At 40.4% G+C, this 16,225-nt stretch overlaps 1 protein-coding gene across 2 annotated transcripts in view; it reads right to left on the bottom strand.

Moving 5' to 3' along the window:
• Nucleotides 1-16,225, bottom strand: part of SIK2 (salt inducible kinase 2) — a 131,231-nt gene that overhangs the window by 19,481 nt on the left and 95,525 nt on the right. For both annotated transcript variants that reach the window (XM_068988997.1, XM_068988996.1), the window contains exons 5-8: nt 8,105-8,229; nt 7,559-7,682; nt 6,003-6,223; nt 4,098-4,250 (exon numbers count right to left, since the gene is read on the bottom strand). In XM_068988997.1, the coding sequence (XP_068845098.1) occupies nt 4,098-4,250; nt 6,003-6,223; nt 7,559-7,682; nt 8,105-8,229 (623 nt within the window). The remainder of the gene's footprint in view (nt 1-4,097; nt 4,251-6,002; nt 6,224-7,558; nt 7,683-8,104; nt 8,230-16,225) is intronic.

Genomic DNA, 16,225 nt, shown 5'->3' with positions numbered 1-16,225 from the left:
TTGGACACGACTGAGTGACTAACACAAACAAAAAGTCTACAAATAAATGCTGGAGAGAGTACAGAGAAAAAGGAATCGTCATATACTATTGGTGGGAGAGTAAGCTGGTGCAGCCACTATGGAAAACAGTGTGGAAGTTCCTCAGAAAACTAACAGTATTACCATATGATCCCGCAATCCCACTTCTGGGTGTATATCCAAAAAAGAAAAAAGAAAACAACAACTATAATTCAAAAAGATACACACACCTCTATGTTCACAGCAGCACCACATACAACAGCCAAGACATGGAGACATTCTAAATGTCCACTGACAGACAGATGGATAAAGAAGATGTTACATACACACAGTGGAATACTACTCAGCCATAAAAAGAGTGAAATAATGCCATGTGCAGCAACGTGGATGCAGCTGGAGATTATCATGATAAAGTGAAGGAAGCTAGAAAGAGAAAGACAAACACTGTGTGACATCACTTATATGTGGAATCTAAAACACGGCACAAATGAAGCTATCTAGGAAACGGAGAGAGGCTCAGACGCACAGGACAGACTTGTGGTTATTACGGGAGAGGGGTTTGCAGGAGGGGTGGGCTGGGAGTGTGCAGACTGTAGATGCAAACTCTTACATTCAGAATGGATAAATAACAAGGGAACTAGGTTCAATACCCTAGGATAAACCACAATGGAAAGGAATATATGTGTATAACTGAGTCACTTTTCTGTATAGCAGAAATTAACACAACATTGTAAGTCAATTATACTGTAATAAATTTTTTTAAAAAGAGTGGTCATAAATAAGGTCCACTAACTGCAATAACTTTTTAGATCACATATTTATTATCTTGAATCTCTTTCTGATTTTATGCTTTCCAGCACCATTAAAATGAAAATGCTTTCTCCTATGGGAAAAAATCTTTAGTGCTCCTGAAGGACAGCTGAAAACTAGTAGAGAGAATTCACAATAAAAAGGCATGTTTTTAAACAGTCAATTAGATGTCATGTTTCCTGTATATTATGTGGCAAATATAAGTACCCTCAATCCATCTAAGATGGGAATCTCACTGTTTTCTAAGTAGTAATCATGGGCTATTTATCACTACACCATAAATTCACAGAGACTGTTTTCTGGGCACCTATGAAACCAGGATGGGCTGGCACTGTGTCTGGCACATAAGTGTTCTATCTGAACAGAACCGCTGGAATCAATTAACCAAGTTCATCTTTGCAGGAAACTTGTGAAGTAAGTAGGTACTGCTGTTTTCATTCTATAGTTAAGGACACTGGAGCTCAGAGATGCTGACTTGCTGACGTCACTCAGCTCGGTATGGAGCCCAAGCTCTGCCTGACTGCACCGCTCATGTGACCTCTGCAATGGGATCCTGTGACCTCCACGGTTTCTATCGCTCCATCAAGTAATACGCGATCTGCCACTTCTTTAAAAAGAGAGCAGAACATCAAAGAATTCAAGGGGATAGGCTCTACGAAAACTTTAAGCATATTTATATTCACCAAAACAGAGAAATCTATTTTTTAACAAGTTCAACACTAAACATGAGAACGCAGTCTCATAGGAAAGGGAGAATTTCAACCTAGTTCCTGCTGCTCAGCACTCAGACAGGACTCATACTCTTTAGATACATTTCAAGTCACAGGAAATAGCTTTCTATGATAATTTAGGTCAATGTATACAATGAAAAGAACTCATGGGGTGCTCGGTAATAAAAAGTAATTATCAAATAGAAGAAGCTATGCTAATACATCTGAACCTCAAGCCAAATGAAATACAACTTGAGATCTAAGGAACTTGCGTCAAATTTAGCTGCGAAAAGGAAATCATGTGCAATAACAGACGCGTGTGCTTGGAGGGGTCGTTTATGTAACCCTCACTTGTGTAACATCTCGGAAGAACAGAGGCCTGGGAGGGCAGCTGCTCAGTGTGGGGCTTCCCTGCTTCTTATTTTCCTGCTGCAGCGTTCTCAAGAGGGAAGGGTCACCTCCATTTCCCTATTGCTGCCCCAAATTTGGAATTCTCATTTTGTCCCCGCCTCTATCTTGAAGGCAATACTGCTCCACTTTGAAGGATTACAAGTGCTCAGAGATACTTCAACCCAAATATCTGGAACTTTAGTGATACATGATTTTACTCACGTTAGTCTCAATATTCACATTATTTGAGTTATTAAAGTATGTATAACAAAGCATATCATTTGCCTATTAAAATCAAGAAGATTTCAATTTCCTTGGGTTTCTTTTTCACATACTCTGGAGAAATCAATGCAAGATTCTATTATAATTCTATAAATTTTGTAGGACTGCCAAACAAGAAATACAAACTGAAACCTCTTTTGTTCTTACTCCCACTTTAAACAGGGTACTCACAGAAGTAGATGGAAATCCTGAAAGATCGTGTGAATGATCTGTATAGGCCATCTCCCAGTTCTCCCAGTTTGAGCACCAGCCTCTCTCTGGGGACCCAGGTCCATTCTTCCCCATCAGCTGAGTTGCCACCACTGTGACTCCCTCAGCCTTGGGCTCAACAATGGAGCCGCCTCTCCTTGTCCCTTCCTCCCCTACATTATTTATTACTATGTGCTGAACAATTATTTACTAATTTAAATGTCCCAGCATCTTATAATTATTCCCATTTTAAAGCTTGAGAAACCGAGGCACAGAAAGACCTCAGGTAACTTTTTTTAAGGTGCACAGTAGGAAATGGCAGAATGTGGGATGTGTTCCAGAGACCACCATGCTGGGCTGCCTCTCCAGACCAGGGCTGAGTTCAGCCAGGGCCCACCTGGGAGTGCTCCTTATGCTCGCCCTTCCTGCCTACTTCCACTGGCATCACGTTAGTTCGGTCTTCAGTATTTCTCATCAACTATAATCATCTAACAGCGTGCTCCTTCTCTCCCCTATCCAGTCTGTCCTTCACAATGTTAGCAGATTGCTTAGCTTAAAGTGCAATATAATTTTATCACTTTTTTTGCTTAATAGTCTTTAGCAGTTCCTCATTTCTTCCTGAATTATTAGTAAACTGAAGCTGAAGCACCAAATACTTTGGCCACCTGATGAGAAGAGCCGACTCATTAGAAAAGAGCCTGATGCTGGGAAAGATTGAGGGCAGGAGGAGAAGGGGATGACAGAGGATGAGATGGTTGGATGGTATCACCGACTCAATGGATGTGAGTTTGAGCATGCTCTGGGAGTTGGTGAAGGACAAGGAAGCCTGCAGTGCTGCAGTCCACGGGGTCGCAAAGAGTTGGACACAACTGAGTGACTGAACAACAACTCTGTCCTGTACCTTGGCATTCAATCCTTTCACAGCATGGCTTCAACTTAACCACTCCGACTCTTTTATTTCCCTATTCTTCAATTCAAGTGAATTAATCAGGACAAGTCTACACTGGCCCACTCGAGTACTTCTGCTCACACTGCTTCTGTCTACGTGTAATGCCTCTAGCTACTGCCTCTCCTGAACAGCTGTGAGGCTCTATCTTAAATGCCGTCTCTCCCACAAAGCCTTGCCCGACCAGATGTATCTCTCTCCCCTTTGCCCTTTTTCTAAAAAACGTTCTCTCTATCACACATCTACACAAGTTCAAAATGATGACATTCATAGCATCTTCTAAATTTTGCCTTTTCATTATTTTTGAAGGATTGCTAGTCATGATGTTGTCTTATTTTGCTTCTATAATGTAATGACTCTGAGGGCACGTTTATACATCCTGAGGGTACGTTTTATACATCTTCCCTGTAGTGCCTAATAAGTGAAGCTTTCACAGTAAATCTGCAATAAAAATTTATTAAGTGAAATTGAATGTACAGACTAGTTACATGAATTCTCAACATAAATGAATGGTTTTAAAAAAGAGAGAGAAGCCTCTTAAAGAAAAAAAACCTGTCTGAAATAAAATTAAACCCTTACAAATAGGAAGATGGTAAAATGTTTGAGAACCTAGTAAATGACAGACAGAAACTTTACAGAGAAACAAGGTGGAGAGGATGAAATCCTAGCCCTTTGTACTACACCTCGGAAAACGTGTCAAACGTCTGAACAGGCATTCGCACCGATAAGACTATTGGCTAATAGGCTGTTACCTTGGCAACTGTTTGTTCGGCGATGGTGCTCGGCCGACGCTGGCGGGCATCAAGTCTCTGCTCCACAGGAAAACTGCTCCTGTGTGATTTCAGGCGCTCCACCAACAAGTAATAAATGGCAGCAAAGTGGTTATAGCTCTTGTTCTGCAAAGCCTGCAAGAGAAAACCAGTGCCAAAGGCAGAGAACCATAAAAACCAATTCAGTGATTTACACCTTTCTAAAAAAGGAGGGGAAAACCAACATTATAAATCAACTAATCTTCAATAAAATAAAAAAACATAAGGGAATATATGTATACCTATGGCTGATTCATGTTGAGGTTTGACAGAAAACAACAAAATTCTGTAAAGCAATTATCCTTCAATAAAAAAATAAACTAATTAAAAAACAGAATGCAAGGAGTCTGGCTAAAATAAGTAAATAAATAAATAAATACGGGAGGGAAGATATCATGTGTTCTTAAAAAAAAAAAAGAGTAACAAGCAAAGTATGACTCAAAATGAAAGGTATTCCAGAATTCAGAATAGAAGACAGATAACTTCATTAATTGTATAAAGGGTGATACCTCTGAATGACTTGACTGGTCCTTTTACATTAATTGGATCCATTTATTTTTCTGCATTCAGAGAAAACGCCACCACTGTCTCATGCAGACATTCCCCAGCGCTGTCACTGCAGTCCCATCTCATGGCTGTAACTAGGCTCTAAGGTTGGTTAGCAACCTGAGCCCACAGGCTCTAATTCCACAGCCTCGACACAAGCCCAAGCATTGCTAACCCTGAAGTCAATGATTAAAGTCTTTGGGGAAATTTCTGGTGATTATTTTGGGCTGGAGAATGACATTTGGACACTAGGTTGAGAGACGCTGTGTCTCCATTCTTAGGTAATTTTTTCCTCTTGTTTTTGCAGTCCCACCCTCGTGAAACCTTGAAAATAAAGTTGCTTCCCAATTTTTCACATCCCTGGCTGGCCCGCTCTCTAACGATGCTAATGGAAAAGAAAAACAGAGGCTCCTTTGGCTTCTAGTTCCACGTGACAGGCTGCATAGGTGCTGTGCAGGGCCGCTCGCATGCAGAGCACGGGCAGCAAACATCACAGGCCAAGGGAACTGTGCTCACAGCTGCCGTCATGGGCAAGGACACACAGGCCTCGCTGAGCACGTGATGCGCAAAAGCAGCGCAGTGTGGTTTCACTTATGGCTACAGCGAAGGAAAGGCGGCACAGGCCACAGGACTCTGTCTTCACCGGGGCGCGTTTTAAATTCTTGTTAGGCTTCATTCTTAAAAACATGGTTTTTGACTGCTGTGGAGGTATTAAAAATATGTATATCCTATGAATATGCTAACTATTAAAGGACAGAAATAAAGCTGATGAGCAATTTCCCAGGTTCATGACCTTCTCAGATCTATGACCCATAAAACTTCCAAATCAGGAATCCACCTGTTGTTGCCTTCTGAGTTTCTTCAGCTCACAACTAAATCCCACTGGTTTTCCTAAACCTGATGTCTTCCCTTTTTCCTTCATGTTCAGCTCTTGCCTTGTTCTGTATCTGCACACTTATGTCCCATATAAACCAGCTTATTACCTATAAGAGTTTATGTTTCATCTTAGAAGAAACTTTCTACTTTTTATTTGTCAAGTTTCCATCACTGTCTTTCCTCAAACATACATAACGCTTCCTTTTGAATTTTTTGGCCGATGGGTAAAGGCAAGAATTTATATATTGATTAAAAGCAAACAAAAATAGAGTGTGATGAAATCTCCAGGGAACACTGAACTGCACGCCGAGGTGCTGGCTTGGCCAGAAGACCAGGATGACAAGTATGAGAATGAAATTATAAGTTACTAAGTATTGATACAACCGAGTCCTGAAATGTCTTTAGTCACATCTCCAGTCCCTTTACCTCAACGGTTTTCTGTTGATCTATTCCAAGGCCGTGCATTAATCGCAGAACCTGCTCATTAAACTCCCCGATGGACGGCTCATTTTCTTGCCCTTGTGGGTAGAGAACAGGCCTCTGAACGGGAACTTCCACGAGCATCCACTTGTGCTCCTTGATTTGTGCTATGGTCAGTCGTTTGGCCGGGTCCAGGACCAACATCCTTCGAATAAGGTGCTCACAATCTACAGAAAACACAGTGTTACAGAAGTCATGTGATTCTCCTTGCACTTCGGCGTATTTACCTGACCTGTGACTTTGTACAGTAGTGATAATCTTTGTATCCTCCACAGTGCCCACTGGAAAGCAAAAGGTCAAATGAGTAAATAAAACCTGAAGGCTATTTGTATTCGTCAAGTTCACACCATGAGTGCTGACACGTTAAATTAACCATCTCCGTGAATGAATACTTAAGAAAAACAAGAGGGTGTAGGTCTATTCAAATCTGTACTAAACAAACCCTTCTACTGAATTCCTCAATTGAAAATATCTAGACACAGACTTAGATTTCCACTAAAGAAAAGAGGGAAAAAAAGTCTTTTTCCTAGAACAAGCAAATAGTAATGGATCCTTCTGGTCACTTCTGAGGCTGATATACTAAGGTTGTGTGAGGCAAGAGCCCTCCAAGGGACTGTTGTTATTCTCCATATCAGTGCCACTGAGAAAAATGTAGGTGAAATAGCAATTACTTCTGATGACACTAAGTAAACTGCACTGCTGCAATTCTGGGCACTTGCTTATCCTCTGAGCTGGTAGCACCCTCTTTACTACCCTGCATAAGCTCACCATGCTAAGAGCTCTACACAGATGAATTTAATTAATACCTCAACACCCCTATTAGGAACTACTGTTATTTCCATTTTATAGAGTGAGGAAACTGAAGCACAGAAATATAACTTGCGAAGGTCAGACTGCCAGTAAGTGGTTGACTCAGGATTAAACCAGGTGGTCTGGCTCCAAAATCCACTTTCTTAAGTACTAGAACATTACTTCTGTTACTAGGAACTGGTAAGTTGAGGATGGTAACAAAATCTAAACTGAGTGAACTTAACTGCTGCCTATGCAGCAACTCAGTACAACACTGGAAGGGACTATAGCACTTCATCTTAATTCAGTTGTTTTGCTAGTTGGTTTTAAGTTTAAATAAAAAGCTTACTTTTGTAACCTCCCACCAGAAGATATGGGAAAATCCATTTCATACTTAAGAGTGACATGGTTGTAAATCTGTATCTACAAAGTGCTTCTCAAAGGCTAAAATAAATACCTAGGACACTCACAGACGAGGGCAAACGGGAAGATTTACTGTTCTTAATCTGGGACACTTTCTGTTCCAGTTACAAGTAGGAAGGCTGGAATTTCTCTCACCTACATGGAGGGGGTTGCTTATTTGTATGACTTTTAAAGTGACTCGGTCACTTTATTTGGCACCCAAACTCTTAGAAAAAGAGAAGCCTTTCTTTAGGCATTAATTTGGAGAAAAAATTCTGTAAAGCACAGTTTTAAGATAAACAGGTTGTTACCTTCTGACATGAAATATGGAATCCGGAATCTTCCTTCTAAAACTCTCTGCCTCAAAATTGGAAGAGTTGGTCCATCAAAAGGTAGAGCTCCACAGACAAGGACGTAAAGAACCACTCCCATGCTCTGTGGAAGAAAATAAGGCTGTCATTTTTCTGCTGAGAACTTTGAACACGCTTTGTTTTCCTAAAATATCCTCAAGCTCTTAAAATTATATGGACTGAAAATTCCTGTTTGAATTTACTACTGTCTCAGAAAAAAAAAAGCTGAAATGCTGACCACTGCAATAAAGCATCCTATAACAAATACCAAAAGAACTAAACTTAATCATTTTGATTACTAAACTTTAAATCACTGCTGATATTAGGATGATAACATCTTCCCCTAGAAATTCTTTCCTAGAATCTCTACTCTGACTAATTACAGGCCAGTGGACAGGAAAGGCATGAACTGCTATCTATGTGTTAGGTACCAAGAGCTTCAGAATGGGCCAGAGTACGCAGTATTATCATGACAGATGCATTTAACACAGCAAAGCAAAGAAATACCCAAATATCCAGCTGTGGTCCTTCATACTGCTGCCCTTCAAAGACTTCTGGGGCTGCATAAGGGGGGCTGCCACACCACGTTGCCAGCAGTTCACCACTTTTAAAGAAATTTCCAAAACCGAAATCTAGTGGGATGGAAATAAACGTTACTTTCATCTATGCTCTCAAACTATACTGAATTTCTCATACTAATTTTATAATATGCTGTATCGACAATACCACTACTAATTCATTCTGAGCATGAGGTGGCATGTAACTTGTGATGTTTCCTTAGCATTTAGCACAATGAATAGCAAATATTAAGCATTCAATAAATATTTCTTGAATGAATGTGTTAATGAATTAAGTTTTCTTCTCAAAGAGAATGAGTGAGAGGCTGGAAAAAAAGACTTCAAATCATTTATTTTTAAGGCTGAAAAGAAAAATTCCACTGATAAGGACAACCAGCTTGAATTTGATAATTTTAGAATTTCAATGACTCCATGATTAAGAGCTCTTGAGCTTATACGGTCTCTAAAGAAACAAACAAATGAGTAAAACTCTAAGATATTTACCTAAACACAACCAAGGGACTGGCTGCTCTCACAGCCATTACTCCAAGGTAGCAAGAGGACCTTTTAAGGCAACTGAGGACAGTGTTTCCTAAGTAACAACTCTGAAGTGTTGGCTCCCACATCCTGAATAGACAGATACTCATCTGAATAGCTCATTAACATGTGATGGCTCTGCGGCTCGACCACAGGCCACTTATCATCATTATCACTTATTTACTCATTTATGTAATGTGGTAGCATTATACTTCTCAACAGTTAATGGCCTTCCCCTTATGATATCAGTCATACCGAATCTGCAGCTTTGATATATAGCATGCACTCTGGAAGCACTGTACTCAGAGGCCTTGAATACACGTGAAAGTTGCCACGGGAGACAAACGCAGTGAGCACTCTGGTGTAGATGCAAGCGTGTGCCCTTGTGCTAAGCCCTCACACAGCCTCATGTTCTCAGCAGAGGAGCAAACTCCTGTTATTTTGTAAGTTACAGCCATACTGTCTTCATGCTGCAACAGACTCCTGACTGAGGGACATGCCTCAGTGATGAGAACTGGCTCTCCTCTGGCCAGTGTCTGCGCTGCATGGAGGGTGAGCTTTCAGAGGTGCCTCCAGGGGGTTGGAGCAAGTCTCTTGCACAAGACTGACTGTGGAACACAGGCTCGGTCTTCCTGAGACTCCAGCTCCACAGCTGTAATAGAGAAGCATGTGTAGCCAGCAGGTTGCCGTGCAGATCCAGTAACTCACAGAAACTTAACAGAAGCTCACGCTCTACTCACACCTTGAGACTATGGCGCATGTCTCTACTTATTTTTACTTTGGGCTGGGCTGGATCTCTGATGCTGTGCTTGGACTTTCTCTAGTTGCGGGGAGGGGGTCTACTCTCTAGTTGCGGTGCGTGGGTTTCTCACTGTGGTGACTTTTCTCTTACTGCAGAGCACAAGCTCCTGGGCGTGCAGGCTTCAGTAGCTGTCTAGTAATTAAAGTTATTTAACTTCCCTGAACCTTCCTTTCTGTACCTATAAGTGTGGGGATAATTTGCCTACCCAGATAGGATGCTATGAGGAGTAAATGAGATTAAGAATGCAAGATTCTTGATTCCTGGAGCACAGGAGATGTGAAGTGTCAGCTCCCTTCTCCGTAAGTGAAGCCATCATTACCAATGACTGCCCTTCACAGAAATGGGTCCTGAGAAAGTACACTGGAAGGGTAAACAAGGTGTGGAGAGGGACTTTCCTGGTGGTCCAACGGCTAAGACTCCAGGCTCCCAGTGCATGGGGCCTGGGTTCAATCCCTGGTCGGAGAACTGGATTCCACATGATGCAACTGAAAGACTCCGTGTGCTGCAGTGAAGACAGAAGATTCCACATGCCTCAACTGAGACTTGGCACAATCAAATAAACAAGGAAACAAATAAATACTAGAAAGAAAAAGAGCCATGGAGAAGCTTAAGGGTTCAGAAGAGAAAAGATGGTACACATAGGGAGAGGGATGCTGTGTCTAAACCTGGAGGAACAGCGGTGTGGCCCATCCTTGGTGTCCAGAAACGCAAGGCAATGAGAACGCCGCCCTCCATCACGTGCCTGCAGTTCAGTCCTACACTTTGCTTCCCAAACTGACTCTCAGCCCCACTCTAAACCTAACAATTTACACCCCATCACAATCCGTGTGTTCATATTGACAGGTGTTTCTCACTTTCTAAAAAACTACACTCAAACCAGCCAAAGACAAGATGGTCAAATAATATCTAAAGAGGAATATGTTAATTTCAGTCACATGGAGAAGCACAAGAAGCTCTGGGATGTGTGTTTGGAGATCCTGAAATAGGTCCAATAATTGCTGTCCTTTAAACCATAATCACAGGATGAGTTTCAGCACATGTAAGTTGAGGATACTCTCCAAATAGCACTGTAACATTTTAATGTCTCAAAGAGCCATTCTCAATCCCTTCAATCTGAAACCCTTCCCCCCCATCCCGGCCCGACTCCTGTAAAGAGGGACTTGGCTGGGACTCCACTCCTCTCAGCACCCTCACTGGACGCTTCATTAGCAGGAAGACAGAAAAACTAGGAGAGCACCATGGCGCCTATGGTGGCCTAGACTCAACCTCGGCTGTACCCATCTGGGACAAAGAAAGCCTCCTGCTACCTTAGAAGAAGAGGGGTACTACCCAGATGTTACCTCTGTTTCCTGTAGGTAGCTGAAGAAAACAGGAACTTGAGCCTGCAGGCACATTCAAAGAAGCACTGCAACACTATCAGGAGCATTAGAATTATTATAATAGCATTTAGGTAGATGTTGTCTATAACCCCGTCAAAGGATTAAATATTTTATTTGTAATCATGCAATGTACGGGTTAAGGAAGGCTTTGGAGTCAGGCAAATCTTGGGTTTTCCGCTTAGCTGTGTGATCTTGGGCAAATTACTTGATTTCTCAGTCTTGGTTTCCTCACTTGCAAAATAGAGACGATGTCTACGCTCCACAAAATGACTATGAGCAATATATAATGAGTATATGTAGGTATGTACACTTAAAGTAGATAATATATAATGCTTTAGGTATGCTATCGAAACACAGCAGGTGCTCAATAAACAGTAGCTGCTGAGTAAGCTACTCAATACGAGGGAAGAACAGCAATTCTTTCTGTTTTACTTATCTGTCTTCCTTATCAGACTAGACTCCTTGAGAGTGCAGAAGGGGGACTGTAACCCCAGACTCAGCACATTGACAGCCGTTCAGTGAAGGATTGCTGAATGAATACGTTGTCATCATCTCTTTTAAAAGTGCCAGAAGCTGATCTAAGCTTTCCTAAGATGATTTCTTCTTAATAACCCCATGAGGTATCCTTATTCTAGGAGGAAGTGAGGGTAGGATGTTAAGGACCTTGCTAGAAATTATACTAAGCTGCAGACTTGCAAGAGGAACCAAATCTGACTACAGAGGATTCACTGTTAACCACCTTTATGTCCTTCTCTGGCCCAGTGAAATGTAGCTATTTTTTGAACAAGTTAATAATTATCAGGTTTAAGAAGTGGCAATGGGAAGACACTTAAAAGTCTTTTTATTTCTTACTGGAATCTGGACAACTTGCTTTGTTCACAGTCTGCAGCTTTCTGCTTAAAGGTAGATAGTGAAATAAGGGGTGAGCAAGAGGGATGAAATATGAAAACAGCAGAGCTATGCAGGATTTTTTATCGTTATTTATTCATACGGAATGGGTTAATGTTTCAGCACATCAAATTCTTTCCTTCATCAAACATCTGAGTGCATACACGTGTCAACCATTCTACAAACAAAGACAGATAGCCTCCCAACAATAGCGAAAAATCAAAGACCCCACATTATTACCTGACTTTTGAAAAGCATCAACAGTAATGTGGGCATTCCTCTCTAAACCAGACCCAGACCCAACCCCTGTCCTGCTGGAAAGGAAACCTCCTTTTAGTTTAATGCCTAGTTTAATGTGTTCTCTGATGCTCCGATCTGCAAGTGAATACCTCAAAGATGGCTGCTATTTCCTCAGACATTTTTTTTGACTCTTGTTTCTCTGTCACAGAATGTATGCCATGTTATGATGGATTCATTTTGATATTATTTAACTTTTAATTCTGAAATAACTTTAGATTTACTGAAGAGTGGCCACAATAAAGTAAGAAGACCTCCCTCTGTTCTTCACGCAACTCCCTCCTCTAGTATTAACATTTCATATAACTATAAATAGTCAAAACCAAGGAGAACACCGATGCAACACTGTTAATTAAAACATGGACTTCATTAAGATTTCTCCAGTGGTTTCACTAATATCCCTTCTCAATGCAGGATTCCACATTGCACTTAGTTGTCATGACTTCTTTGTTGCTGTTTAGTTGCTAAGTCGTGTCTGACTCTGCCCATGGACTGTAGCCCACCAGGCTTGGTCTTCTCTAATTTGCAACATCTCCTCAGACTTTCCTTGTCTGTCTTGACTGTGACCAGGGCAGGTCACATATTTTGTGGACTGTCTCTCAGTCTGGGTTTGCCAGGTGTTTTCTCACGATTAGATTAAGATGATTACTTTTAGAGAAGAACATCACAGAAGTGATGTATTCTTCTCAGGGCCTCATATCAGGGGGAGTGGGTATTACGCCTTAATTACAGGTGGTGTTAATCTTGATCTCTTGATTAAGGTGGTATCTGCTGGGTTACTCCATTATAAAATTATTTTTCCCTTTGAAATTAATAAATATTTTAGAGAAGATACATTGGCACTATATATACCCCTTTCTCCTTAAACTTTCACCTATTAGGTTAGCACTCATTGGCAGATCTTGACTGTAGCAATGATCACTGTGGTGGTCTAATGGGAAGCTTTTGTTTCCTGTTCTTTCTACAGTATTAATTATAACTTTTCAAGAGTTGTCCCTTCTTCCCCTTTATTTATTGGTTAGATAATTTCTTTATTTTTTCCAACATTGTCATATTATGTTCATCATAAGTATTTATTTTATCCTTTGGATTATAATTCAATACTGAAAGAAGAAAGTGAAAGTTTAATAGCTCAGTCATGTTCAACTCTTTGCAACCTCATGGACTGTAGCCTGCCAGGCTCCTCTGTCCATGAAATTCTCCAGGCAAGAATACTGGAGTGGATTACCATTCTCTTCTCCAGAGGATCTTCCCAATCCAGGGATTAAACCTGGGTCTCCCACATGGCAGGCAGATTCTTTACCATCTGAGACACCTTCTGATGCTTAAATAGTTCCAGCTTTGGCCACTAGGAGATAATTCAGGTTGGCTCCTGTATCCTTTCAACATGCCCCCATCTTTTAAAAATTTCTTTTTATTTTAAATATTTCCTTATCTTTTGGTACCAGAAGATGTAGCAGGCTCATCTTGTACTTTCCTGTCCCATCCCAGGAATCAACCACTTTTCCAAGGAGCCCTGGTTTCTTTTACAGAGAAATGGTATTCAAGAACCAAGACTAAGGCCTCAATGTACTCACTGCAGCTGGGCTGTCATCAAACAGAAGAAACATATGTATGAATGCTTATAGGTGTACACACACCCACACCCTATATTTATGTTGATTCCTTTTGATATGGATATGTATTAAGAAGAAATGTTAACCTATGAGTTCATATTGATACTTCTTACTCCAAATCAGGGTGCAGACTAGCATTATTTTGATATTATTTTTATTCATACTTGATTGACTAAACAACTCGACAGAATTTTGAAGGTATAAAGTGTTTTTCCTCGAGGTAATCTGTTATTTGTGTGGGAGTAATTGCTTGAACTCTCACTCATAACATACCTTGAACTTGTCAGATCAATCAAGATTTTCAACATTTCCTGAGCATAGCAGGGAAAAGACAAATCTTTCTGAAAGAACTCTTAGCTTCAAAATTTTAAGATATGAAAGCATACGTTTTTGAAGCAAAATGACAACTAGTCTTTCAACATGGCATATGAGTTATAATCAAATCCAAAAATCATTTACATCTTGCCTACTTTGGACTAGGCATTACATACTTGATATTTTTGTATATATTATCTCAATCATGAATGTCCTTACCTTACAAAGGGGGAAACTGAAGCTGAAAGTGGTTAATTGAGTTGCCCAAACTATCTACAAGTGGCTTAACCAGTATTCAAATACAGGTCCTTTGAACTCCAAGCCAGGTGGGGTTTTTTGTTTTTTATTTTTAACTGTATCACCATCACTCTTCAGAGAAGTTTAACACAACTTAAAAATGGATGTAAGGCTATTATAAAACCTGGGGAAAATTCTTTACATTGTACAGAGACAAGAGATTTTCTAATTTATCCTTCTGCTAGCAGAACTTGACAAGTGAGGGCTTTCTCGTCTCTACAATATTGAATGCTTTGTTAAAAGCATCCATAACAAATGAATGGGAATAATTGGGATGTTTACAAAGCAAATCTCAAATATACACCTACATTCATTTTAGAAATCCATATTTATTTTAAGAATGCATGACATGTTAAAATAGACACATCTTGCCCTTTTCATATGAAGATGAGTTATGGCATCTTATACTCTGAGGCATATACTCCAAGGTTTTACTGTGACGTTAGCTTTGGGATTTCCTGCTATATCCATATTTTCTCACTTGATTTTCATGTCACATAAATGTCAATAAAGAAAGCATTTGAGGTAGAGTTTCTAACTACAGAGCAGATTAATTACTGTTGACTAGTTCGCTCAGAAATCAACTTGGCCTCACAAACTGAGTCCTCTAATTATTTATTATCTAACTAACCACTAACAGACCATGGATATATTTGAAAACAGTATTAGAACTGCTATAATTGTTTTCTGTTTTATATTTTTAAAGTAATTGATTGACCCAAATCTTCCTGATAAGAAAAACCAACTATTATTACTGTTATCACTAAGTTACATAAATTTTCATTGCCCAAACACCATTAGCAAAGGGCTAATGTTTTAGGAATAACAAGGCCTTACAAAGAGTAAGCAACCTGACATCTGGTCCCATCACTTCATGGCAAATAGATGAGGAAACAGTGGAAACAGTGACAGACTTTATTTTTCTGGGCTCCAAAATCCCTGCATATGGTGACTGCAGCCATGAAATTCAAAGACGCTTGCTCCTTGGAAGAAAGGTTATGACCAGCCTAGGCAGCACATTAAAAAGCAGAGACGTTACTTTGCCAACAAAGGTCCGTCTAGTCAAAGCTTTGGTTTTTCCAGTGGTCATGTATGGATGTGAGAGTTGGACTGTGAAGAAGGCTGAGTGCTGAAGAACTGATGCTTTTGAACTGTGGTGTTGGAGAAGACTCTTGAGAGTCCCTTGGACTGCAAGGCGATCCAACCAGTCCATCCTAAAGGAAATCAGTCCTGAATATTCACTGGAAAGACTGATGCTGAAGCTGAAATTCCAATACTTTGGCCACCTGATGTGAAGAACTGACTCATTTGAAAAGACCCTGATGCTGGGAATGATTGAAGGTGGGAGGAGAAGGGGATGACAAAGGATGAGATGGCTGGATGGCATCACCGACTCAATGGACTGAGTTTGAATAAGCTCCAGGAGCTGGTGATGGACAAGGGGAGGCCTGGCGTGCTGCAGTCCATGGGGTCGCAAAGAGTCAGACACGACTAAGTGACTGAACTGAACAAAGAGTAAATAAGCTGATCCTGATGATTACTGTCTGATGGGAACAAAGCACATTAGTGAATACTGTCAGAGTGAAACAGATCAAATATTAGCATGCATACAAATCACCTGGGGAACTGCTGAAATGTGGTTCTGATTCAGGGCCTGGGGTAGGGGAGTTCAAGAGTCTGTAGTCCTAACAGGCTCCAAAGTGATGCTAAAGAATAAAACAGAGGTCGTGAAAAAGATACAGAAGATGTTGAACAGCTTGTCACTGTTTATTGTTGTGAAATAGAATTACTAAATACTTTCAGGATTTAACATTTACATGACAAAGACTAATAGAAGTCCTTAGGTAAACTATTTCAAGTCATTTTTTTAAAAAAGAAAAAAAGTAACCAAAACATTGAAAACCAGTCTTCAAGCTAAGAAAAAAGTAAATGATTTCCAG

Source organism: Capricornis sumatraensis, chromosome 16, assembly GCF_032405125.1.
Source record: "Capricornis sumatraensis isolate serow.1 chromosome 16, serow.2, whole genome shotgun sequence".
Taxonomy (NCBI): domain Eukaryota; kingdom Metazoa; phylum Chordata; class Mammalia; order Artiodactyla; family Bovidae; genus Capricornis; species Capricornis sumatraensis.
The sequence above is the reverse complement of the archived record's forward strand: the minus strand, read 5'-3'. Positions and strand labels throughout refer to the sequence as shown.